A 27,789-nucleotide genomic window follows, 5' to 3' on the forward strand; every position below is an offset into this window, starting at 1 on the left:
GACCTGGCCTACTCTAACCTATGCCAGAGGCCCATGCTAAAGGTGTGATGGGTGTGTGTGTGACCCTATTGGAGAATCTGTGCCTGCCATAAAGCCCATTAGCCCTGGGTCAGTAAGCTGCTGGCTGGTGTCCAGCTTCCCACCTTGGGTCACTTGGGATGACTCTGTTCAGCAAAAGCTGGATGCAAAACAAATCAACCTGCCAAGCATAAACTAAGAATTGCCATACTCATTGTTGGTTCATTGACAGGACGTGGCTTGAAAGTGGATGACATGATGGTAAGGAGGAGGCTGAACATCCTGTGTACCCAGAAGACAAAGTGAAAGGCAGTGCAGAAAAAGCAGTCTGCTTGGGATTCAGAGTCTACTGCTAAGGAGGAGAACAAGCTAGAAACGGTGAGGAAATTATAGTGAGGGAGAAGCTTCAGAAGGCAGTGAGAGATTTCATCAGAATTACTAACAGACTGTTGGCAGTCGGACACCAGTGTAATGAAAGAGCCATATGCCCCACAGCAGCATTATAATAGTGAGAAAAATAGTGCATTCAGACAGCAGTTGCAGGGCCTACTAGATAAATCAAGAAAACATGAATTGTTGTTGATAATAGGGGATCTGAGTAGTAGTATTGGGACAGACAGATGAAACAGGGTATGAGGACTGCCTGGGTCAAAATGGGAGGGCAACAGGAATAAAGGAGAGGCCATTTTAGACTTTTGTCTGGCAGCTGGCTTGCTGGTAGCCAACACATAGTTCAGAAAGAGAGACAGTCACACGATCACATACAAAAGTGGCCAACATGCAACTAAGGTAGACTTCATCCTGGTAAGGAAAGGGTAGCTGTGGTAGCATCAGCAATTACAAAGTCATCCCCAGTGAAACAGTTGACCCACTGTGTAAACCACTGATTACCACAATCAGCTGCAAGAAATGGTCAGAAAAAGGTCTAAGGTCAAGAGAGACCAGGCTGAATACCCAGAAGTTGACTGGAGAGAAAGAACAACAGTTCAAGGAACTACTCAGGTCTCTAGCACTTCAAGAACAAGAAGAGGAAGTAGGTGGCATTGAAGAAGAATGACAGTGCCTCAAAGCAGCATGTGTAAGGGCTACAGACAAATATGTCCCTGAGCTAGGTATGCAAATAAGGTACATAAGGAAAGCTGGTAGTGGAATGGAGAAATCCAGGAAGTCATCAAAAGAAAGAAATGCAGGAAAAAGTGGGAGAGATAAAAGATGGACCAGGCTAGGAAGTAATCCTGGCTGGCTAACAAAGAGGCTAAGAGAGGAGTTGCAATAGCAAAGAACAAGGCATCAGAAGCAGTCTATCACCTTTTGGAAAGTGACTCAGTGAATGGCACAAAGAAACTCTATCAGGTTGCAAAGCAAAGACAGAAAGATAAAGAAGACAAACACACTGCATAAGGGATGCATAAGGGATGCCAGGAACAATCTTCTCACCACTCCACAGGACATAAAAGGCAGATGGAAGTAATACTTCCAGCAGCTTCTAAATGAATAAAATTCCACAGAAGCTGTACCTCCCCAGACACACCCTACGGTGAGAAAAGAGTGGGAGCCCAACCTAGAAGAAGTAAGAACAGCACTAAGAAAAATGAAGTCGGGGGAAGCAGCAGGCTGTGATGAGGTCACGGCTGATATGATCAAGATGTTGGGTGACATAGGAGAGAAATGTCTACTGAGGGCACTCAAAGCAGTATGGAAAGAAAGTTGTATCCTAAATAACTGCCAGTGTTCAAGAACAAACGGGACATTCCCAGTTGTGGGCAGTACAGAGGTATTAAACTCCTGGCACACACCCTGAAAGTTCTAGAGAGAGTGATTGGTAAACAAATATGCAGAGTAGTAGAGGCTTATAGGCTTTGGTTTGAAGATATTAAGGATCTGAAACTGTAGAGGTGCCTTAGTGGTAAAGCCAAATGGAAAAGAAGAGAAAGTATTGGAGATTTTGGGGTCTTATAGGTAGTGTTGATCTGGGCTGTACTGGTAGCCATTTAACATAAAAATTACCCACTCTAAACACTTAACTTTGCCTGTGATATAAATAGCACCTGCTGGCGAGACAGGTATGTACCCCAGAGACTGCTGCATCTCTGGAACAGGCTCCCCATCCATGCAAAGCAGAGTTCCTCCCTAAACCAATTCAAGTGTAACATGGAAAATTGGATGGGGAACAGGAAATGCATCCCTGGTTTGGCACTTATATCTCTAATTGACACAGGTAACCTGTAAATGTTTCACCTCCCAGTCCCATGCTTACACTTATCAAGGGTATCAGAGCTTTTCAAAGATTTTGGGTGCATGGCTAGGCTTAAAATGGCCCTTGTGGCCATTAGCCTAGTAAACGGCTATGAACCTAATATTGGTACACTGATGTTCCCTAAGTGGAAGTACCATAATGAATCTGCATATATTTTCTGTACAGAGGTAAGATTCTGTTTTGATGAAGCAGCTATTAAAGAGAGCGCATTTATTAACTGAGGGAGGATAACATCTTCACCTGTTGTTGCTGCACGTAATGAGGAAGACAGTGCAAAAAATTTATTGGCCCAAAAAAGCAGTTTATTTTCCTTAATTTAATAGGTTGTATATGATATTGAAAGTTTAGTGGACTTTTTAGACATATGCCCAAGCATCTGCATTCACCACTGTTTTCTGTTATGGCAGTTTGATGAGTTGTGTAGTTCAGTTATGTGACATTTTTATATAAATTTGGGTTGATTTCAAAGAGCTTATTTTTTTTTTTGTTGACTGTATTTTGATAGCTGTCTCTTCAGTTTGACAGGAGGAACTGGCCTTCTTCCAATTTTTTTTTTTTTTTAGTTTAGTAGGGAAGGGACCCTTGCAGTATGTTATCATATTGTTGGCATTAGGAATTATGACAATCTGTGGGACGTTAGAAGGAAGTTTGTTAATGATTAGTGAGAGTAATTCTGGAGATAAGACTGAATCTTGTGAAACTCATTTCATTAAGGAAACTAATGGTAGAACATAGTTGAAATTTAAGGTTTCTGTTATGAAGGAGTGATCTGAACTCCAGGAGGGAGGTGGGGCTGATCCCTGGGGTTAGTAGGGAGGACAAAAGGAGACTGTGATTTACTAGATCAAATGCTATAAATAAGGTCATTGAAAAGTGCACATGCTAATAAGCCTGGATTTACATCAGATGTTACATAATAGATCCTCTGAATAGTAATATTTTCTTTAGAGGCTGATACTTGCATAAGCTACTGGTTAAAAATCATCTATGATATATTAGAAAAGAGAGAAAAAACATATTTTTTTCATAGAAAGTCTACAGAACATTTATTTAATGATATGTTGGAAAAGAGTCACAGAATTTTGGACAAAGATAGAGCAAGGCTAGGGAGGAGTGCTAGTGAGCCTGAGCAAGATGGATGACTTGACTAGACACAGAGCTCTGGACGAAGGCCGCAGTAAAACAGGAAAATAGTAATTCCTTGGAAAGCATAAATATGCATATGACATATATCAGATCATGCAGTTGTCATAATGAGCAATAGATGAACAGAGACAGGAGAGTGGGGGCAAGCTACAAGTGAAAAGAGAAAAGAAAGCATAGAGAACTGCAAGACGTAATGAAGGATGCATTAAAACACAGTGACAGGTAGAGGAGTCAGGACGTCAGTGGTGGGATAGAGAAAAATCCACAGTATGGAGACAATAATGAAGATGAGAGAGTGTGGGAGAAAAAGAACTAGCATGGAAAAAGAGCAGTTATATGAGCCATAAATGACAGTTCAGAAGTAAGTGCAACATACAGCTCAGCAAGCTCCTCCCTGGTGCCCTGCATGTTTCTACAGCAGCAGAGAGACAAAAGAGAGACTTTTGAGTGATTAGGTATCATTTTCTGCATTTTCTTGCTGCCTTTAGCTAATTCTGCCTAAAACGCTGATTTTCTAGAGTTTCTGTGATTTAAAAAGCTTGTTTCAGCTACATATTGTACTTATTTTACTGCCTGCACTTTAACAAAATTGTTTTTGTGCTTAAATTACCTGTTTAACTGTTGTAGGCTACACACTCAAGTGTGATAGCCATTTATGTGCATTTAAAGTGTTTTTTGATTATATCTGCTTTATTTTCTGAAAAAAAAACAATATATATATATATATATATATATATATATATATATATATATATATATATATATATATATACTTTATACTTGTATTCCCGCCTTTCTAAGCTAGCATAGTCCAGTTTTCAGGTTAGTGCTGAATTCAGGGCTGTGTTACAAGTTTCTCTGTTTGCCCATACCTTACTTGGATAGAAGGAAGTTTCTCTGTTCACTGTGAGAGAGAGCTTTGAGCAGCCTATCTATCCCTGGAGTAGTGGCTTCACCCCAGAAATTAGTAGTTTATTGGCCATTTTGGACTAATTTCTATCTCTTTCATTTCCCTGCTATAAAACCTGCATGTGCGTGGTTTTGTGCGCCGGGCAGTGCCAGTTAGCTAGGGTATAACTATTCCTGGCTCCACAAAGTCTCCTCTTCAATTTTTCCCTTGGAACTAGACAAACTTTCAACTCAAGCACTGAAACCATTCACTTCTCATCTCGGCACTTGTTCAAAACTCATAGCAAGCACTAATAAACCTTAGCACTAGAACCCCCACTATACTGTAGAGAAGGACAAGGCTCTCTATTCAACATTACTGGCCAATCAGTAAAACAGTTCACTGTACCTATCCAGGCATATCCAAAGGGCAGTTTCAGGTGTACTCTCTGGTCCAACTGGTGAATCTGACCATTTTGAGGCAACATTACAATTGCCTCATGTACAAAGACAACCCTCTCCTCCTTCCACCAAACACTAATACATGTGTGAGAGATGCAATTATACAGCCAAACTGGAGGCTAAGCTCTTTCAACCCAAGACTGGACCAGGCAGTCAAGAGGAGAAGGGAATTACTTGCATCACACCACCAGTCTCACACAGACCTATGAAACCAGCACTGGCAAAAAACACACATAAATACACGAAAACATACTCGGAGGCTCTAAATAAAAATCTGCAAAAGCAACAGAGACCTCCAAAGCAGACATCCAAGCAACCTCCACCCCCAACACAAACCATGAAACACATACTTCACAAAACCAGTGTGCCACACAATCACAGCCCTTAAGGCAAAATAACATACCCAGCACACTAATAATAGGTGACTCTACAGTCAGGCACACTGACGTCCCACTCACAAGGTTGACCAAGGAGAAGGTTACTGTTAGCTGCTTGTCGGCTTCTACGATCCGCCACATAACACAAGCACTCAGGTCACTCCAGAACAAGTACAAATATGACTCTGTCATTGCCCATGTTGGTGTGAATGACCTGAGCCATACTTCCCTGGACTACATGAAAAGAGACATGGAGGAGCTCTCTGATCATGTAGCCCAGGCTGGTATGACCCTGACCCTGAGTAGCATCCTGCCCTCACCAAGAATGATACCATGGTATAGAGAAAAAATGATCAGTTTCAACAATTAGATAAGCTTCTGGTGTCATTCTAAGTGGATCCAGTGTCTGTCAGTCTGGGATGACATGCTCGACAAGCCACGCTGCTTCGCTAGAGATGGCTTGCACCTGTCACCCTTAGGCTTTTGAATACTGGCCAAGGCTCCTGCCCCCCCATAGTGCCTTTTTTAGGCAAGGCTCAAAAGACAAAACCACCACTGTAAATAGCACAAGTAACAGAAAACTGAGGGTAATGCTACTCAATGCCAGAAGTCTAAACCTCAAAATGCACGTACTCGAGGCACTCCTCAGTATGGAGAAAATCGATATATGTGCAGTAACAGAAACCTGGTTTAAGGCTTCAGAGAGCACCCCAGCACTACCGGGCTACAACTCATACCATACATTTTGGCCACAAAACCCGGACCGAAATACAAAAGGCGGGGGAGTATCCATATTCATTAAGGATACCTACACCTCCAGGTTAGTGGCACAGCACAATGCTTCAGAGATCATCCACGTGCAACTAACAATGGGCAAAACTACTATTCAAATTATAGCTTGCTACAGATCACCCACCATGTCCCAGGACCCCCACTCCGCATTCCTGGAAACACTGGGAAACATAAAGGCCCTACCAAACACACTGTTATTGGGTGATTTCAATTACCCAGACATTAACTGGGAGAACTACTCAAGTATAAACTCTCTTGCCCAACATTTCCTAGAATTTATAAACTCAAATGCCCTGGATCAACTAGTCAACACCCCCACCAGAGGTGACAACATATTGGACCTGGTCATCACCAACATGGGTGACCGGTGTTCCACACCTGAGGTCAACCCTTTGCTGGTTAGATCTGACCATAGACTAATCACTCTGGATATCCACATTCCGCCACCACCCCCGGTCAAATAAACCACTGTGAAAAACTTTTCAAAAGCAAACTTCACGTTATTTAAGACCGAGGTGGGAAGTTTCAAAGCCCCCATGCTAAAGGATAATGCTGTCCAAGCTGCAAAATCCTTTACTAATGCACTCTGCAGGCACCTACAAGAATGCATGGATTGTGCTAGCCCAAGCAATACCAAGACTCACTCCTCCAAGAAAAGGAAACCAGTCTGGTGGACCCCTACCATAAACAAGCTATACAATAGAAGGAGGAAACTAGCACAGAAAAGAGTAATATCCCAAGAAGGGAAGTCATCCCTGATCAGTATCAGCAAGAAACTACATTCCCTCATAAAATCATCCAAGGCTAGCTTCGAAAGAAAAATTGCCATGGCCTCCAAAGATAACCACAAGGCATTCTTTAGCTATTTCGTTATTATTAGATTTCAACCATGTGATAATAGGCCCATTTTAGTGACATGTTTATCAAAATAAGGTTATAGCACTACCAGATGAAACTAATTTCACTTATTACAAATAATGTGCACATTATTTATTGATCAATGACCATGAAAGAAAATATAGAAAAATGAAAACAAAAGCTTGCAGTTGAAAACAAAAACAGGGTATTACAGACTTTGCTTAGAAAAGTAATGGTGAAAGAAAACATCATTTTAATGCATGTTGGACAAACTAGAAAAATACAAGTTGTAAATGGGTTTGCAAAAGTGTAGTGAGAGATGTACAACAAGTAAAGTGTATATTGGGTTAATATAAATGGCTATTATAAAACAGCAAGTTTGTGAAGATTAAATCCTGACTGTTTTAACATAAAGTTAAACAACCGTGTATTTCTAAAGTCAGCACAGGTAGATGAGAGATATATTTAGTCTGATTAAAAAAAAAGTGTGATATACACATATTGTTTGATCATGCCAGATAAACTAAAATTACAGATCAGTTGAGTATATTCAAGCAAGTTGTAGATGTTTTTCACGTGCCAAAAACCCTAATAGCTCACAATGGGCTTGGCTATCCAATCTGTTTCATGTTGGGAAGGAAGATATTTTAAATGCTGCTAGCTGTAGCATTTGCAATTCTGATTTTGCTGTGCTTTATGTATAGGATTTTAATAATAAAAATATTACAAATTATGCAAGAAATTCACGATTAATAATCATCATAATGAATTATGTAGAATTGTTAAAAATAATGCTTAAGAAGAAGTGTCAGTACAGATTTATCCAAGTAGAATTATTTCGGATATTACTTCTGTGCAAATTAGGGTAAAAAATGTGTTCTGTGAAATTATTTCAGATATCGTGCTACAATTATATTTTGTAAGAAAAAAAGAATCATAACTGTGCTTTGTCTGTCAGGCTGCAGTGTGAACAAAGTTGTTGCAGTCATTTTGTGACTAGAGACATGAACATTGAAGGGACAAATGAATACACTAGTGTTATGCTATGACCCTGTTTTATGACATGTTCTGTTGAATAGAGTATTGTCAGGTGTAAAACAATTTAATGGATGTGAGAGTGTGAGAAATGTGCTTGGAAGTGGAGAAATTTCTGAAAAGACGGCATGCGCTGAGACTCTCATTTCAATAAAGATTATTGGATAATGAAACAGTCAGCTAAAAAGTGTAAATTATAGAGGAAAATATAAAAAACCCCCACAAAACTGTTGGTTCTTGTGCTTTGTGTAGAAAAAGCCTTTAGTATGACATATTTAAATTCACTTTTGTAATTCTCAAAATGCTGCTATCCTGTCCATAAATAAATCTGCTTTACTACAACATAAATGTCTCCAAGTATTTTGTTCAGAATTCTATGCCTTTAGACTGACAGTGCATATCCAAAAAAGAAGTTAAGAAAGAAATATACCAGATAAAAGAATGGAAAACAGATGGTACTGACAGGCTCTCATTATAATTTTAAAAATGGGAGGAAGCAGGATGTGGCAAGTTCTAAGTGAAGAATATGGAAGAATAGATAGAAATCTATAAGAGCAAGAGCAGCACCAATTTTATCGGAGTGGAGAAATCTAACAGAAAAGCGAATGTATTGGCCCCTTACACTAGGCAATACAGATATACAGATACCGATGAAAATTCTAGAAGGAAAGCTGCACATGAAGGGCAAAATGGTTTTGTGGAAAAGTGAATAGTGGTGGAAAGCCGGGGCTAACTGTCAGAAGATAATCACATTGTGCAAGCCCACAGCACACCCAGGGTTTGAATTACATTGAGTATCGGTGAGAGTAAATTACTCACTTTAGCAAGTGGTATACCTCCTCAAGACAGATCTGCTCCTTTGAAGCTAGCTGTTCTGTGGGATGTCTATTCTTCAGTTGGGATTTAGCCAAGGGAGTTTGTACCCCAGGCATGCACTCCCATATCCTCCCCATGAGGAGAGGTGGACCAGCAAAGCCACATCACTCCTCTTCTCTCTTTCTTCATGCAAGGTCCAACAGGTTCCTGAGCTACCAATTGAACTCAGATTGCCTGTATCATCATAGTCAAGCCTTCACCCCCTCAAGGATAGTATAGCAGACATAAAGAAGTGGTGCTCTTGGTTGACAAAAAACATTTGACACAATTGGGAAGGAATAATTTGGGAGATCCTATGGGATTTCCTAGGTGGTAACAGCTGGCAAAGAAAATAACCATGGTTCTGTCTGTCCTTGGGACTGTTCACCCTGGTGATTGAGAAGCTGGCATTGTAAGTCAGAAGGCAACTGGATCATCAGTACATACTTCCTGCTATACATAGATGACTGCCTGCTGACATCTAACATTTAGCAGTGGTGCAACAGGTAGCACAGTCATCTTTGGTGCAGAAGGCTATGGATTCTATATTGATTGCCGACTATGCAATGCAGTGTAAGTGGTATGCTGTACATCTGAGTGTGTCATCCTTCTGATAAGATGTTAAACTAGGGTCCAATCTGCTTGAGTTGGTGGTCACTGAGGTGGATATAAGAGATTCTACAGCACCTGTTGAAAAGAGTAGAGGGAGTTCACTGATGCCCTGGCCAAATTTCCCCTAATAGTTTAATTACTGCCTTGGCTCTCCCCTGAAAAGAGGCCACTATCCTAGTAGGACTAACCTAGTCAACAAATAAAAAAAAAAATCTGAGGATGTAGATGAGACAAAGGCATGAAGACAAAGGCTTCGCCCTCGGGACCAAACCACGCCAACCGTGGGTAAATTCTGCATTACCCACACCCAGGCGTGGGTTATTGCTATATTGATATCATGCAGAATCCACAGTGTTTCTATTTTATTTTCTGATGTAACTAACGATACCTTACTATTGCTTTCAGCTTTTATGCTAAGGTCATAGCCAAATTTAGTACATTTGACACAAGTATAACTAGCTTCTATACTTAATTTAATCTAGACTTGTTTTTGTGACCGAAGTAAATTTTGATAGCCAAGAGTATGCCATGTTCTTCTGCTGTGTATTGAAGAGCTTGTAAACTCTGTCATATGTTTTAATCATTATGCTATTTATTTATTTATTTTACATTTGTTGACCAAGATAATCTGACTGGATATATGTCCATTTTCAGCGGTGGCCCAGGGAGAAAAGCTCCAGATAACACAGAATGAACATAACAGATATGAGTCAAACATATTTACAAAGTCCTCTAGTAGGTACTCAAAATATATTCTCAGTGTGTAATAGTATACAAAAACAACAGGTTGCAGCAAGGTATTATGAGCAAGAGATATAGTTCTGGCTAACCATTTGTAACAATTTGTTGTACGCACTTCTATTTTTGCCTGTCTGCAGACAAAAATAATACATTATTTCAGTTATCAGAAGGTTTAACAATCACATTATGCAATGACCCCCCACTAATATTCCAAAACATGCACGCTGATTGGTCAGCATGCACGTTGTAAATCAGACTTATACTAACTGAAAAAGGTCCGGTCGCCCGGACTTTTTCCATTAGTATAAGTCTTTTTTTTTTTTTACAGCAATGGAGAACGCAAGATCTCTGTTGCTTTTTAGAAACTGTCTCACTATGTTAAAGGAGTTTAACATAGCGAGACAGCTTTAAAAAAAGTAACGGAGATCTTCCTTTCTCCATTGCTTTTTTTAAAGCTGTCTCGATATGTTAAATGGGTTTAACATAGCGAGACAGCTTTAAATAAAGCAACAGAGATTCTCCTTTGCTTTTTCTTAAAGCTGCCTCACTATGTTAAACTCCTTTAACATAGCGAGACACTTTGTAACAACCAACGGAGATCTTGCTTTCTCCGTTGCTTCCACCCACAGCTCTGATATACTGCGTAAGCGTATGCATGCGCAGTACATCAGAACTGCCTCAGAATACCAGACAGCTGCGGAAGGGCAGCACGGAGGCATTATACAATGCCATTATTTAAGAAAAGTAAGTATTTTTTTCTTAAATAATGTTATTGTATAATAGCAATAACCTACTTCTGGATGTGGGTAATGCTGGATTTACCCATGGTTGTCTTTGTTTGGCCACTCGGGCTCTGCCCTCGTGACCAAACCACACCAACCATGGGTAAATCCAGCATTACCCACACCCAGGCATGGGTTATTGCTTAAGTAATGACCTCTGTGACATTTATTCTAACACTATCCATATTTCGTATGGCAATTCTTAAGGAAATTATTCTATGTTTATTGAAACATTCTCTATGTCTAAGTGCATTAGAATGCTGTAAGGATTTCAGTCAGTATTCTTTAAGAAACAAAGAACTAGGGAAGCTAAATGTTTTATGTGTCAGTTTCAATAAACTTATGAAATAGGCAAAAGGGTTGATGCTGTAGCTCTTTTAAAATGCTTCACAGTGTTACATTTCATGTTATGCACATAGTGAAATGCCACTGTCATTTCATGTATGCTCAATATTACAAAATTGTAGCATCAGTTTAAGCTATTTAGGTTCCATTTCCCAACTGACAACCAGCTTTTCAAAACTTAAGGACACCCTCCACTAAATGTCAAGAGTTCAAAAAGAGCTCTATACTTAATGGCAAATTGCCAAAAATGTGAGCTTTCTTACTAACATCCTATATTGGGCTTTGTGGAACTTTAGTCAGCTAGCGGTCCTTCAAGGTTGGGCAGATAAGTTCCTTCTTGTGGAAAACCTTCCACATATTTTTATTTTTCTATAGAAACCTTTTTTGAGGGGGGTTATTGGTTTTGTTTGCTAGGAAACATGTCAGGGGATTATCTAGTGTGTGTGTGTGTGTGTGTGTGTGTGTGTGTGTGTGTCTGTGAACAAATTATGTAAACATTGTTTGACAGTGTTTTCATAATATTTATGTAAATTTTATCTGCTAGAGGCAGGAAATTGTACTTTGGGGACTACTAGTGGTCTTCATACCATCATAACATTTCTGACTTTACTTTTATCTTCTACCTCTTCAGGAAAGAAAAGAAAAAAATATCTCCCTTTCTTTCTAATTCTAGTTTTTAGTCAGAATAGCAGAGATTGGAGGGAGAATGTTGTGCTTCAGGATTTTCTTCTCAAACTGAAGATTCTGACTCTGAGGAAAACATTGCTTAAGATTTCCCTCCAGCAGATCTTTCTTTTTCTGATATTTTATCTAAGGTTCATAGGTTCATCGGTGTGTACTAGGCTAATGGCCCTGGGGCCTTTACAAGCCTAGCTCATAGAAGTGCCCTGGCATTATGCAACCCCGTTGTTAGTTCCAAGTGCCACTATCAAGTAGAGCCACTGGAGTAATCCCCGGGGTGAACTTTCTATTTCCCATCCACTCATCAAGATTCCGCTTGAAGAGGGCTAGTGAGATGCTGTGCTTGACATGTATGGAAAGTCTATTCCAGAGCATGGGTAGTCTCTGGGTTATGAACCTGTCCCTCCAGCATGTTCTGTTGATTGTGGTAATGAGGTTACGGTCTGCGGAGCGTGTGGTGTGGAGGGCTTGGGATTTCTTTAGATGTAGCATTTCTAACAGAGCTGGGTCAGACATGGCTTTGTAAGTCAAGCAGAAATCGCCTCTTAGTAGATGATATGAGACAGAGAATAGCTAGAGTTTTTTGAGTCTGTCTGTGTAAGACTTGCTTTTAAGGCCCAGGATCCTCTTCATGAGGTACTTTTCTGGCCTCTCCAGCTATTGCAGGTGTCTAGTGAGGTACATGCCAAATGGGGTATTATACTCTATGATTGGTCTAATGAGGGAAGAGTAGAGAGAAATGGTGACCTCTCTTCCTGGATGCAAAACCCTTGGTAATGAGATGTGCCACATAGAAGGACATTCTGACCACAGTGGCAATGTGGTGGTAGAAGGAGAGGTTGCTGTCAACCTGTGTCCCCAGATCTCTTATAATGCCTTCAGTGCTCAGTGGACTCCCATCAATGTGGTAATTAGTGGGAACTGAGTTTTTCTCAAAGGGGACGAAGTTGCATTTTTTTGGCATTAAGCTTCAGACCATGGTTTCGACACCAATCAGTGGTCTCAGTAAGGCCTTTCTGTAGGATGTTTGCATCACCTGGGGAGTTAATAATGGCTCCTAGCTTGCAGTTGTCTGCGAATTTGGTCAGCCAGAGTCCATCCATGTTGGCTTGGACTTCTGAGAAGTAGATGCCAAACAGGAGAGGACCCAGGACTGATCCCTGTGAGACTCCACTCGTGACTGGTTGATAGTTTGAATTGGAGTCTGCTACTTTCACACTGTGGGTTCTACCTGTGAGCCAATTTGCAACCCACCTAATGATATAGGGGTTGATGCATAGTTTGCTGCATTTATCAATAATTCCTGAATGAGGAATGGTATCAAAGGCTTTGGCCAGATCGACGTAGGCTGTATGCATTGTCTTACCTTCATCCACCACTCTGGTGACTGACTCATAGAAGTTAACCAGATTGAGCAGGCATGATCTACCTTTCACAAAACCAAATTGCATGGGATCTAGAGTTTGGAGATTCCCTTTATCCTTGTTAATTAGGTCCATGATGATGCGCTCCATAGCCTTACATATCAGACTTTTCAGGCTAATGGGACAATAATTTCCATGGTCTGTAGTCGCTCCTCCTTTGTGGAGAGGGATGACTGTAGCAGTGCACCATTCGGACGGGACAAAGCCTGAGGTGAGGGTGTGAGTGAACAGGGCACACAAATGTGGTGCCAGTTCACTTTGTGATTCATGTAGAGGTGAAAGAGCGTTTTTAGTAGGATCAAAATTAAATTCTTATTGCCCAGCAAAAGCATTATGATTTGTTACAATTGGATAATCCTTAGTTTGTAGCTGTTCCTCCTGTTTTATCTGCTGTAAAGAATGTCTTTCTCACAGCCTGTAGTTAACAGACAGTCAGCCTCCTGCCCCTAGAAGGTCTGACAGCTTATACACAAATTCTTGTTTTTCTAAACCCTGTGTGTATCACAGACAAGGTTTTATCCTTTAGAATGGGTAATTCTGGTAATGTTTGCTGGGCGGATATGCAGGGGATCCATTAAGGTGGGGTCTGACAGTGCCGTGTATGCCAGGCATAGATCTCCTCTCAGCAGCCTATAGGAGACAGAATACAGGGGATATGGCTTTGAGGTGGTCTGCATTGGACATGTTACTTATGCCCTGTATACTTTTATTGAGGAACCTCTGTGAATGGTGTTTATAAGCTGCACAACATGGAATGATTTCCTCACTATTGTATATATTGTATACATGTGATAGTCAAAGCCTAGATTACTGTCTACGTGTATCCCCAAGTCAGTAACTACTGCGTCGACTCTTAGGGGTGTGTTGTCAATATGCTAGTTAGCAGGGGTGGCTGACTTCCCAGAGTATACTATTATGCATTTCCTGGCATTTGTTTTTAGTCTATGGCTAGTTATTTATCTGTGTCAGACCTTCATGGACAACATTTGTACCAATGAGGGGTTTTATGACTGCTCCTAATTTGCAATCATCTGCAGAATTTTTTAGCCAGATGTCCTTGACATTGGCATTAGCTTCAGAGAAATAGCTAAAAAGGAGTGGTTCCAGGACCAATGCCTGAGGGATTCTGCTTGTCACTGGCCTCTTTGTAGAGGTGGACTCTCCTATTCTACCTTTCTGGGTTCTGTCTGGAGCTGCTGGCTATCCAATGGGTGACAGAAGTGTTTATACCTAACTCTTGAATCTGTTAACAATGTCAAAGAGGGGTATTATGTTAAATGCCTTGGCCAGGTCAAGGTAGGCAGTGTGAATCATTTTGCCCTCATCCATTGCTTTGCTGACCTTTTCAAAGAAGTCCACCAGTCATGACCTGCCCTTGACAAAACCAAACTGGGTTGGGTCCAGTGTCTGGAGGTTTCTTGTGTCATTATTGATCATTCCCATGCTAATTCTTTCCATGGCATTGCATATGAGACTAGTGAGACTTACGAGGCTGTAGTTTTCAAGGTCTGTAGATGGTCCACCTTTTGGCACAGGGATAATGGTTGCTGTTCTCCATTCTTGAGGCACAACACCTGTTTGGAGGCTACAGTTAAACAGTGATTACAGACAGCCTGATAGGTCATCTTTCGTGCTGTTTAGAAAGCAACCTGGGATATTGTCAGGGACCCACAATGCAGTATTCTTGACCTTATAGACACAATTCAAGACCTGTTTCCTAGTGATAAAAGAAAGGGTTATATTTGATAGTATTTCCTGAGGGGAGGTTGAGGGTGAGAGGGGTAAAGTTACAACTAAATTTGTCTGCCAGTAAATTTGCTATATATTCTGGCTCAGTCTAGGTAGCTCCATTAATAATGAGCTGTACACACAATTGCTTACTGTCTTTGAGGTTGTGACACGGGCTAAAGAATGTCTTGTAGTTTTACTTGGCCTGTGAGAGGCCAAATTAACCTTGAATTTGGCTTTCATAGATGTTATGTGTCCTCTGTGTTGTCTGTTTAGTTTGATGAAAGTGCTTCTGTCCTGGTGGGTGTTCCCCTTCCTAATCTGTGCCATGATTTTATTCCTTTGGTTATACAGCCTATTGATGTTATGCTTCTACCAGGGTGGTTTGTTGGTGTGTAGAGCTGCCTCTGTACAGCTATTAACATGCTTGTATAGGGATTCTGTGACCAGTTCCACATAGGTAGCAGTGTTCTCGGGGTTTAGAGAGCTAACAGATTCACTGGGTTAATCACTTAATAGTAGGAAGTTAGCCATAGAATGGCTCCTGAACATTCCAGGGCTAGCTGGGGCTCCAGGTTTCAATTTTACTTCAAAGGAGGCCATTTTGTGATTTGACCTTACCAGAAAGGACATTACACTAGGGTCTGTGCAGTACTCTCCCATATTAGTGTTGACCACATCCAGTATGTGTGCTTCTCTGGTTAGTGTATTGACATTCTGGTCCAGGAAGTTTGAGTTTACAGAATCCCAGAATCTCTTTTACTGTATTTTTGATGTTGAATCTGATTCCCAGTTAATAGTGGGGTAATTAAAGTCCCCCATGAATATGATATTAGGCTGGATGTTCAGTGTTTCTAGTAAGCTCAAATATGTGATCTGAAGTAGTTAACTTAATTTGCTCAGCAACCTGTGGGTATCGGATCCTATTCGGATCCGAGCTGGCAGCTTTCCAAGCTAACAGATCTGAGCTCCAAGCTCCTCCCCTACCCATAATGTCCTGCCATCTCCCTCTAACCCCCAGATCTCTTTTGCCGCGGCTTCCATAAGCTTCTCTGAATGAGCTCCAAGTGTAGTACTATAAGTGTAGGATTTAAATCTTGAATTCCTGTTAAATTTTCTCTAACTTTGTGTGTGTGAACTTCCCCTTATCTTTCTAGCCTTTTTTGGGTAGTTCTTTTAACTTTTTGGTTAAGTTAGATTTATTCCCCTCCCCCCTCTGTGTCTGTGAAGGTGTGGCTTGTGGGCCTATTTTTCTTTTTCCTCTTCTACAATGGCTGAAGGCCTTAAAGCCATTTTCTCTAAATGTACCGAGTGTGGCCATAAGCTTTCCCCAGCGGATGGCTACACTCGGTGTGTCCAGTGCCTGGGGGTTGATCACCTCTCCTCGGGCTGCACTATTTGTGCAGCCTTCAACCCCAGGGCTTTGAAAGATAGGAGGTCGAAGCTTATTCTTTCGAGACTTTTGCCTCCGAATTCTGCTTTGTCCTTCTCGGTGGCGCCAGCCGCGTCTGCGGCTGCCCCATCTGCAGCTCCTGATCCCCTGGCCAGTAGTCATCCTCCCTCGCTGGCCCAGGAGGAAAGGGACAGCAGAAAGAAGGATAAAAAGGATAGGGAGCGAGAGAAGGAAAGGCATTGCAGTCAGAAGAGGCGGTCCGACTCGACCCCTTCGGCACCGCCATCTAAACAGCTTGCCTCTCCCCTTAAGGTCTCTGGGCCTTCCGCCTCCTGGCTCCATTCTCCATGTTTCTCCCCAGAGCTGAAGGAGGAGACCCGGTCACCCTCGAGGTCATCCAGGCGGCCTTCCTGGCCAGCTTCGGTGGCCTCATCTAGATCCACCAGAAGTTTATCAGATGCAGATATGGATCGGATGATGCGTCGATTTCTCCAGGCTCAGATGCAGATGGGAGTGCTCTTGCCTCCCCCCCCCATTGGGGGGGAGCTCGACACATGTTTTTGCCCCCATTGCTCTTTCTCCGACCCGCTTTTGGGGTTCGGAGCTGTCGGATCCGACTAGATTCGGAGCCGGGGTACGGTCGGCGCCAACAGTATTTCCTACTTCGGCGCCGACTGTACCCTCGAGTCTGTTGGATCCGTTTTCGGATCTGAGCTCTCGGGACCGTGAGCAGAGCGTCGGATCCGGAAGGGTCAGAGGGCCTTCGGCTCCGTTAAGGTCGGGGCACACTACTCTTTTGGATCCGGTCGGGTCACCTTCGGCACCGATCTGCACGTCGGATCCGAGGGGAATGCTTTGGGATCCAAGGGAAGCAGTTCCCCCTCGGCATTCAACGTTGTGGAGAGGGTCCTTTTGAGGGATTCGAGGCCCCAGGCTCTTGCTACGGATCCACCCGCCATTCCCACTCAGACGGGCCTTTATTCCATCATCCGGCCCAAGGGACAGCCTGCGCCTACGTCCCAGATTGTTCCCATAGAGGAACAGGACATTGTTGGTGAGGCCTCTTTGGACAGCCCCCCCGAGGAGGTCCCTCACAAACGGAAGTGCAAGAGGAGGCACTTGGACTCACCCGAGTCCCTCACAAAGGACACAGACTTAGAGGAAAGGGAAGGTTCCCCAAGGTCACTCCCCCCCCCGAAGACATCTCCTTTGTTGACATTATGGAAATGTTACGCATTAGAGGGGGGTGGTCTGCCCAAAAACCTTTATCAGATGAGTCTGTGTTTCTGGAGGTGTTTGATGCAGGCCCATCTACCACTTGGGTGTCCCTTCCCGCCGACCCCCTGGTAGACCTCATAACTACCAGGGCATGGAAGGAGCTGGACACTGTCGAACCAATATCCAAGAGACCGGACAGGATCCTCAGCCCTCCCACGGACAGGACAGTTTGGAGCAAGGGTGCCCCAGTGGATGCCACGGTGGTGGCGGCTGCCACTAAAAAGGAATTAGCACAGGAGAGTTCCTCAGTGCATCCTCCAGACAAGGAGTCTCGGATGATGGACCGTTTGGGAAAGTGGATGTTCTCTTCAGCGACCTTCTCTGTACAGTCACTGAATTATATGGCACATGTGATTCGGCTCCAGCGGGACCTGATTAAAGAGTACGCTGGGTCACCTCCGGAGTCCATGTCGTCCGAGGACAAGCGGATCTTCTCAGCTCGAATGGCCACTCTCAAGTCAATCAGCGGGCGTCATCTTACATAGACAGGCCTGGCTTTGTCTCTGCGATTTTGTGGAACCCTTCAAGGCGTCCTTCGCGACCGCCCCCTTTTGACGGTTCTACGCTCTTTGGCAAAACCGTCCGCGATACGTTCCTCCAGAGTGAGAAAGACGGGAAGACGTTGTCTGCCGTCAGGATCCACTTCTCAGCTCCTCAGAGGTCCTACTCCAGGAACCAAAGAGGACAGAATAAGATGTGGTTCTGGAAAGCTCAACAATCCCTTTCACTCCGGATCCCTCGCCCTTCAGAGGTAGAGGAGGACAGGGTGGATGCCGGCACAGGGGCAGAGGGGGTCCAAAGAATTTTGGGTCGAGAGAACCTTTTTCGGATCAACCTGTGCAGCAGCCCTGAGGGGTTGCCTGACTGCTCCTCTCTGTAGGCAGTCGGGGGGTGCTTCTCGGAATACCTAGCGAAATGGGAGCCCATTACGACAGATCGCTGGGTGCTCCGAATCATATCCAAAGGCTGTTCATTTCCATTCCTATCTCACTCTCCCCGATCAACAAGACTCCCCAATGTTCCACCCAATCAGAGGGAGGCAGCAGCATCAGAAATTCAAGAGCTGCTAAGAAAAAGAGCTATCCAGCGCATCCCCCCAGAGCAATCCGGATCAGGCTTTTACTCCAGGTTCTTTTTGGTGCCAAAAAAGACGGGGGACTTATGACCCATTCACGACCTGTCAACACTGAACCTGTCAGTTGCCAAAGAAAAATTCCGGATGGTCACTATTCAATCCATTCTCCCTCTTTTGCAGGAGAACGATTGGATGTGCTCGATAGAATTCAAGGATGCGTACTACCACATTCTGATGGACAGACCATCCAGAAGGTTCCTACGCTTTCGGCTGGGAGCCAGCCATTATCAGTTCAGGGTCCTACCCTTCGGTCTCACCACAGCCCCCAGGGTGTTCACCAATATCATGGCAGTTGTAGGGGCCCACCTGAGGCTTCAGGAAATACAGGTCTTTCCATACCTGGACAACTGGCTCATAACCACCCCCACCAGGCATCAACTCTGCTCAGGCAGGGACTACTTCTTACACCTAGCCCGCCACCTAGGGATCACGATAAACCACCAGAAATCCTCCCTTCAACCTACTCAAATTTTGGAATTCATAGGGGCCAGGATAGACACTACTCAATCCAGAGTCTTTCTGACAGTGGACAGACTTCGCAGTCTAAGCCTTCACATTCTAGACCTCTTACAATCGTCAGCTCCCCCAGCGGAACTAGTCCTGAGGACCCTGGTATCCATGGCAGCAGCCATCAATCTGTCACCCTTCGCTCGCCTGAAGATGAGAATCCTTCAATTGAGATTACAAGTTCAATGGTCCATTCTTTTTCACCCCCTGTCTACACCTGTTCCCCTCAGCAGGATTTGCAAGGAGTTGCTTCTTGGGTGGCTCTGCTCCAGAGATCTTCGAGAAGGCCGCCCCTTTGTTATACCCCCTCCCCAAGTCACGGTGACCACGGATGCATCTCTCCTTGGGTGGGGGGGCATTGCATGGGCAGATCCGTCCAAGGCACGTGGACTTTCACAGAGACCTCACTGAATATTAGTGTCCTGGAGATGAGGGCGGTGCTTCTAGCATTGCAGACTCTCCATCCCCTTCTTCCTCCAGGAACTATTGCACTTCAAACAGACAACATGTCGGTAATCTGGTACATAAACAGGGGGGAACCAGATCCTATCCACTTTGCAGGGAGGCAATGAGAGTATGGGAATGGGCGATATCCACTAACCGCTTTCTCATAGCAACGCACATCCCGGGTCGGTCAAACATCTTGGCAGACAGGTTGAGTCGAACAATCCTCTCACCTTACGAGTGGTCTCTGAACTCAGCAGCAGCGAAACAAATCTTCCTCCAATGGGGTCAACCTTGCTGCGATCTCTTCGCCTCACCTTCGAACACAAAGTGCAGCAAGTTCTTCGCTCTAATTCCCCCACCAAGGGAAGCCCCCAGAGACGCTCTAGTTCATGCTTGGCCATCTGGTCTTCTGTATGCTTATCCTCCTCTTCCATTGATGACAAAATTCTTGCAGAAAGCTCGTCGGTTGGGGAGCAGAGTTATCCTCATAGCCCCATTCTGGCTTCATCAAACCTGGTTCCCTTACCTGCAGTCTCATCTAGTACATCCTCCCTGGATTTTAGATCCCAATCCGGATCTGATCTCTCATCCTTTAGGATTGAAGACCCCCGACCTGGACTACCTCAGCTTGGTTGATCCAGTTCCCTTAATGGCTAGGACTCCCAGTATATCTTCTTCGGTTAAGGCCATCCTGGTGGCCGCCCATAAACCGTCTACCAGGAAAATCTACAAGAGTAAATGGAAATGTTTCTCTGTCTGGGTGGAGCACAAGAACTTAGACCCCTTCACGGCTCCTATCCCAGCAGTTCTAGACTTTCTTTCGCATACCTTTGATCAAGGAGCTAGTGCTTCTACTATTAAAGTTCAGTTGGCATCTATTTCCCACTACCACGTTGGAAACAGTTCAGGGCCTCTAGCATCCTCCAAGATATGCAAAACATTCATGAAAGGAGCCTGTTTGTTAAGACCCCCTATTAAGGATGCAGTGCCTCCATGGAATCTTACCCTAGTTCTTCAAGCTCTGACTGGGCCTCCTTTTGAACCCGCGGCTTCAGTCAACTTAAAATATGTATCCTGGAAGACGGCCTTCCTGACTGCCATTACTTCTGCTAGAAGGATATCGAAGCTTCATGCTCTTTGCAGTAAAGACAGGGTCTCCCTCAGGACTAATCCCTCTTTTCTGCCCAAAGTGGCTTCAGAAGCCAACATCAACCAGTCCATCAATCTACCTGTCTTCTTTCCAAATTTCCAAAACAAAGGAGAATACAGACTTCATTGTCTGGATGTTTACAGACAGTTACGTTTTTACTTAAACAGAACAGCAGATCTTCGAAAATCTGATCAACTTTTTGTTTCCTTTGCAAAATCCTGTCTGGGGAAGCCAGTCACTAAAGTAACCTTAGCTAGATGGATTTCCCAGTGCAATCTCCTAGCATACAAAAGTTCTGGTCGTCCTGACCCCTTGAGAATGCGAGCCCATTCTACCCAATCTATGGCCACTTCTGCTGCTTTCTGGTCAAGGGTTTCTTTGGATGACATTTGCTCAGCAGCTACTTGGGCTTCCTCTCATACCTTTATTATACACTATAAATTGGATTTAATATCTAGAGGACGTGCATCGTTTGGCTCCGCAGTGCTCCGGAATATCCTTCCATAAGGACCTTCCAAGTTGCTGGTAGCTGGGGACTCTGTCCCACAGGTTGCTGAGCAAATGAAGTTAACTACTTCAGATAAAGAAGTTATGTACTCACCATAACATTCCATCTGAATAGGTAACTTCATTTGTCTGCAACCGACCCGCCCTCCATCCCCCGGACCCTTAGTTCATTATCAAAGAATCAGGATATGTCTTCATTCAGTTGACATCACTGGAACGTATTGTAACCCTTTCTAGGTTATAGAATTTCCTATTGCCTTTTTTCTGGCAAACTCAATCTGAGGGTTAGAGAGAGATGGCAGGGCATTATGGGTAGGGGGAGGAGCTTGGAGCTCAGATCTGTTAGCTTGGAAAGCTGCCGGCTCGGATCCGAATCAGATCCGATACCCACAGGTTGCAGACAAATGAAGTTACCTACTCAGATGGAACATTATGGTGAGTACATAACTTCTTTTTATGGGTTTCCTGGGTCATAAAGGTGGACATACAGCTTACAAGGAAGTGGTATGATATTTTGCCAATGGTGATTTGACTGTGGAGAAGCTCAAGTGCATCATCCTGTTTGAGCAGCCTTAAGATATATTTATTTTTGATGTAAATGGATACACCTCCACCTTTAGCCCCTGACTGTGTAGTAGCTGGTCAAAATGTGTTGATGACATTATAGCCTTACACTGCTGGGGTGCTCTCTGTTGCTGTAATCCATGTCTCAGTAACTCCACAGATGTGAGCATTCTCTAGGGCAAGGAGAGCTTGTAGGGAATGGAGTTTGTTGTTTAGATTCCTGGGATTAAGCAGTAATATCTTTAGATTTTTTTGGTTTTGATTTGCTATGTTGGGAGTACTTTCAGTTTGGCATTGCCTAAAAAAAGCATTAATAGGGAAGACAGTATTTTAGCTAATATTCACAATCCTAGAGGAGAGAGGTGCAAACCTTCCTTGTGAAAGTAGTGTGGTCTGTTAACCATCCTCTTCTATGCTGACAACTACTGCACCCACTTAGAATGACACCAGAAACTAAGCCAGTTATTAAAGACAGTCATCTTCTGCTCATATTTTGGCATCATGCTTGGAGAAGGTAAAATGCTGCTCAATGTTAGACTCATACTAGCCTGGGACATATATTCCAAGAGCTATATGATGTCTTTCTTCATATAGTCTAGGGAAGTATGTATCAGGTTATTTACAACTACATGGACTATCCCTGAGTCACACTGATAATTGTAGTCCAGTGACCTGAGTGCACAAATGATGTGATAGATCCTGGTCCCTGATAAATAACTGACCGTGGCTTTCTCCTTACCCAGCCTAGTGACATAGACATCAGTGTGTTTAACAATGGAGTTTTCAATTAACTGAATGTTGGATTGTTTGGTGGCTTGCCTTATGAGGTTAGAAGTAGAAGCTCCGTGAGATGTGGCTGTATGTGCTGATATGAGTGTTGTTTTGAAAGAGTGCATGTGGGGTTGCTGACAGTATTTGTTATGTGTACTTCATCTAGGAGTTCTTTGGTTTTAGAAGGGTTACATTTACGTGCCTCAGCATATGTGGGTCTATGTGTCTGCTTCATACTATGTGATGGGTGCAGATTGTGTATTGCCGACAACCTGATTGACATTAGGAGTGTGGTGAAATTTCAAGGGTGCTTTTACAGGCAAATTTCATAAAGGTGCATGTGTCTATACAGGTCATTGCCAAACACTTGAGAGGAAAGTACTAAAGTAGACTGACAAGTTATGGATAAATTATGGATGGAGTATTTAGGGAAATATTCTGAAGCTGGGTTAGACAATAGCTAATCCAGCAGTACTTTCTGATAAGAAAAAAGAATTAGCTTTATCAAGAACAATGAAAAGAGGGGATTCACCTAATTGGCTACTTCCTGGCTACTACTAGTGATGGTGTCACCAGAACTTCATGGTGCAGGGATTCCATTGTTTGTGAATCTATTACCTTTAATATAAATATCTGTCATTCTTTTTTTATCTGAATAAAAGCAAATGCAGTTAGGCTTCCCTACATTTGATGCATTCCTCCTCCTTGCCTCTGTTTATGCAGGAAGTGTGCTTTCACATTGATGTGATGACATCGTATCATGGTCAGAAGCCTTAACAGTTAGTAAGAAGAAGGCATAGCATGCGGAAGGGTCGTGATGAGTAAAGGAGCAGAATCAAGTTGGGATGTGTGTTTTTGTCCTCTGGTGAAATCATTAGTCAATGCAGAAGAGTACGATGGAGAAGGAATGTGCATTATGGCATCTCGTGAAACAGGTAATAGCTGATTTGTAGTGCTAGAATATTTCTGGTTGCTTTCCTTATATATGTAGGGTTGAATAATTTTCAACTGTGTGTAGAATGTTTCTTTGCTGCAGGTGTGTTTCAACTTTGGAACCTGTGATAGTGTTTGAGTAAAGAGCTGTCGAAAAAGTTAGTCTTGTTTAGGCGATATGGTTTTGTGCAATATTGTGTGTGTACTGTTTATGATGTAATGACACAATCCTTTTTATATTTGTACCTTTCTTCCTTTAGTAGTGCTCTTGAAATGAGGTGGGAGGCAATAGGTCTCAACTTCATATTGGTTGCAAAGATGCATCACTGTTTGTACTTAACAGCTTGGAGCAGAACATGGGAATCTGGTGATTCCCCTGAGATAAAACTGAGCGACTCTTTCTGTTCTCACTCTAAGAGGAGTGATAATTCTCGTTAAATGATTTCAAAATATTCTTTTGATTTGGAGTGTTACTAACAGGGTTTTATGCAAGATAAACACCTTTCTCCCAAGTGACCATAGCAGTTGGTAAAGGTGGTTTATTCTCCCACCTGTTTGGTACGCCAGATTAGTTTTACATTTTTCAGAGTTCCTATGCTGTAGGTGACTTTCCCAGTGTAATTGATCTTGTCTGTTGACTGATTTAGTATAGGAGGGAAAAAAAATTAAGCATTATTTGCTGACTATCGAATTGTGTTAATAGTTGTAATTCTTATCTGAAACTGTAATCTGTCTTGATGAGACTAACCCCTCTTTCATGCCTAAAGTGGCCACGAATCAGAAAGTTGGTCTATTTTTTTTCTTTTTCTCTAAGGCTACAGAATTTGGGAGAAATAGGCTCTGCGTTCCTTTTTGCACAGACAGGTGAGATATTATTTTTACAGAACCAAGGTGTTCAGGAAGTGTGATCAGCTTATGCTGAAGGGAAAGAGATCACACTTCCAAAATGATTGTCACTGCATTTCCTTTCAGTGTTCAGTGTCTGACTTCTCCTAGGCTAGATTAGGACCCACTGCTGCCACCTCAAACTATTATGCAGGTAGCTGCTTCAAGGGTGGTCTCCTTTAATATGTGCACACTTTCCAAGCACTACAGCCTAAGGTCTCTCTTGTCCAAATATTCTTCTTTCTCCCCATCGGATATGGTACTTTGTGAATCTTGCCAAATATGAAAAATGTAGCACTGAGTGAGAGGAACCTTGTTGAGTGGATGGGTAACAAAGTTCACACCGGGGATCACACCAATAGCGCTACTAGATAGGGGCCAAGGGTACTAGCTGCTAGTACAAGGGTCTAGGGAACTACTAAAGGGGCAGTGAATACCGCACAACGTGGCTGGGCTAATATATGCCTTTGTGCAGATAGCCCAGTACCAACCTATGAACCTATTAGAAGAAAATCAACAGTCATAACCGAAGCACAAAAATATGGGGCAAAATCTTATACATTTTGAAAAATCGTGACCATTTATCAGTCTGAGCCCTCTGAGAACACTGATATTGATATGAAGAAGCACATTGAGTGTGTTTTGCACTTTGCTGATCTTACTTCCAACCTGAATTAAATTCACAGAGAGGAGTTCCAAGATGTTGGCAAAAGGATAAGCAGCCAAAACCAGAGCTCTGGGCAGTGAGTAGCTTCAATTAGTAAAAGCCTGCAAACTACTGTTAATTGTTAACAGAAATTGCTAGACAGAGTCTAGAGAGTTGGCAAAGAAAAGAACAAGTGAAGTAAAAAAGAAATTGTGAAAATACAAAGAGAGACTGAAAGCTCTGTGGTGGAAGTGAGCTGGGAGAAACAGGCAGTAATGGCAACAGAAGGAGAAAACTCTTTAGTCACACTAGAGAGAAAGACTAACTAAATGCATTCTGTGTTCAGGTTACGTGGGTCTCTGATGGAATATATAGAAACAAACAGAAGGCTGCAGGAAACAAAAGACATTTTAATTAGGCATTCTGAGGCAACAGTACATATGCAAACTGCTGAAAAGGAGATGAAACAAAAAAAATGGAGGAAAGGTAATTAAAATATGAACAAATGGCACAGAAACTGGCTGAACTTGAAGACAAGTAAAGCAGTTCAAATCGTAGTTTTCAGCAGAGCAAACTGAAATAGTGCTACTAAAAACTTTATGAGAAAACCTCAGCAAATGGGCTGGACTTTCTATTGATTGCATTAAAATCAACAGAGCAAATAGAGTAAGTATTCCCGATGTCAGACTGAGAAAGCAGCCATGACCTATCCTGATTAAACTGCAGAGAAATCAGCTAATGGGGGACATTCTATCTTGTGGAGGAAGTGAACAATCTTAAAGATTAGGGATGCAAGGGTTTATGGAGATAATAACTTTTCATTGCAAATACGAACTACCAGAAATTCTTTTCTTCCTTCCATAAGACTGCTAAGAAATGAATCTACATTTAATTTACTGTATCTGGATTTATGTTGAGTCTTCTATCCACAGACCCTCAAAAGGCACAAGATGAACTGGCAAAGATAAAACTGCAGCTGGAGGTAGGAGAAGGTGGTGAGGGCACAAGCAACCAGTCAATGTGTGCAGAAAGGCCAACAACAGACACTTCAAAGGGGAAAAATTTTGCATCTCATTTTATATTTTCCAACAGAAATTTGTAGATAAAACAAAGGAGAAGAATTAGCTGTCACAAAAGAATGGAATCCTCCATTAAAACAATGAACTGGGAACACTGAAAGAGGATACAGCTTAGAAAAAGATTAATGTTTATACAGCAAAGTATGTGAAAGTCTTAAAATGTGAACTGCATTTTGAATCACACAGTAAAACCTCTAAATTATTTAATTTCGATAAATATAACAAGTATTAGATATCAAAATTTCATGCAAAAATGAAACATTATAGCCTCCACATGCTTACTGTGTGACTCTAATCACTTAATCAGTCAGTCCTCTGGGTTATTTGGGAAATTTAACTGGGCTCCTCAGTGGTTTCCCTGACTGCATGTATGTTGATTATGAACTTGTAGATAAGTTTGCCAGTGGCATAACAGGTAACAAACACACTTGCTTCTGGTGCAGAAGGCTGCGAGTTCTATTCCCACACCAGGTGGATCGATTGTTGACACTGCAGAGCAGCCTAAGTAGGGTGCTGCACATTTGAGTGTGCTGTTCTTTGAATAAGATGTTAAACTGAGGTCCCATCTGCTTGAGTTAGTGGTAGCTCAGGTAGATGTAATGGCAAACCTTGATAGCAACAGTCTCACTGGATGAATATCAGTTTTGGCCAGCTGTACTTATTTGAGGTGGTAGGATGACTCCTTTAACATCACACACACAACTGTACTGTAATATTCTTGTTACCCATGGCATAATAGAGGTTCTATCACTGATGAACAATTATGCAAGCCATCTTTAAAAATTCTAATTAAACGGAATGCCAGATTTAAAAAAACAAGAGCAGAAATAAACCATTCCATTAGATTCCTTAACTCTAGTGAAATGTACATACAAGACCAAACATGGATACTGGAGGAATGTACTGTCTACTTACCCATTCTTCAGGCTGTGCAAGGCATCATCAACAGACTTCTGATTGAACTTCACCATATAAGAGTGCATTTCCTGATAATTGTTTCTGATATTCCTTTCGGTGCTTCCATTTGGTACTGTCCCAAACCGGAATGGTGGAGAGAAATCATTCGGTCTTTGGAACTAGAAGTGAAGGAAGTAGAAATAAACTCAGTTAAAATTATTGCTGAATTACAACTTTACTATGGTATAGTTGGATTTGCACAATAGTAAAATGCAAATGCAGTTGTAAAATGTAATGCAGTTAAGTTGGCTGATTATGCCAGAATTATTATTTTTCTACACCCAGATGTAATGCAAGAATGACACTATTCATTTACTGATGGAAATGACCAGTTAGTACAAAATAGTCATCATAATTTAGTAAAGAAAACCGAGAATCAAGATGATGGTCAAATGTAAACATACTAAAAGGAGCTGAAAAGTTATTTTAAAGCTTAATAAGCAAACTGTTGGGTCCAGCTGTGTGGCTTTGAGGAATAATGCCCTGACTACAACTTAGATGACCTGAATTCAGTTCTGGCTCTGGTGCTAGAAGAA

The 27,789-nt window shown here is 42.5% G+C and overlaps 1 protein-coding gene across 1 annotated transcript in view; it reads right to left on the minus strand.

The window, feature by feature from the left end:
- The window catches only part of GRIN2B (glutamate ionotropic receptor NMDA type subunit 2B), a 1,340,574-nt gene that overhangs the window by 352,947 nt on the left and 959,838 nt on the right, over positions 1-27,789 (minus strand). The window contains exon 8 of the mRNA XM_044086874.1: positions 27,212-27,372. Coding sequence (XP_043942809.1) covers positions 27,212-27,372 — 161 coding nt within the window. The remainder of the gene's footprint in view (positions 1-27,211; positions 27,373-27,789) is intronic.

The sequence above is a fragment of the Protopterus annectens genome, chromosome 1.part1, assembly GCF_019279795.1.
Source record: "Protopterus annectens isolate FY-2018-M chromosome 1.part1, PAN1.0, whole genome shotgun sequence".
Classification (NCBI taxonomy): Eukaryota; Metazoa; Chordata; order Ceratodontiformes; family Protopteridae; genus Protopterus; species Protopterus annectens.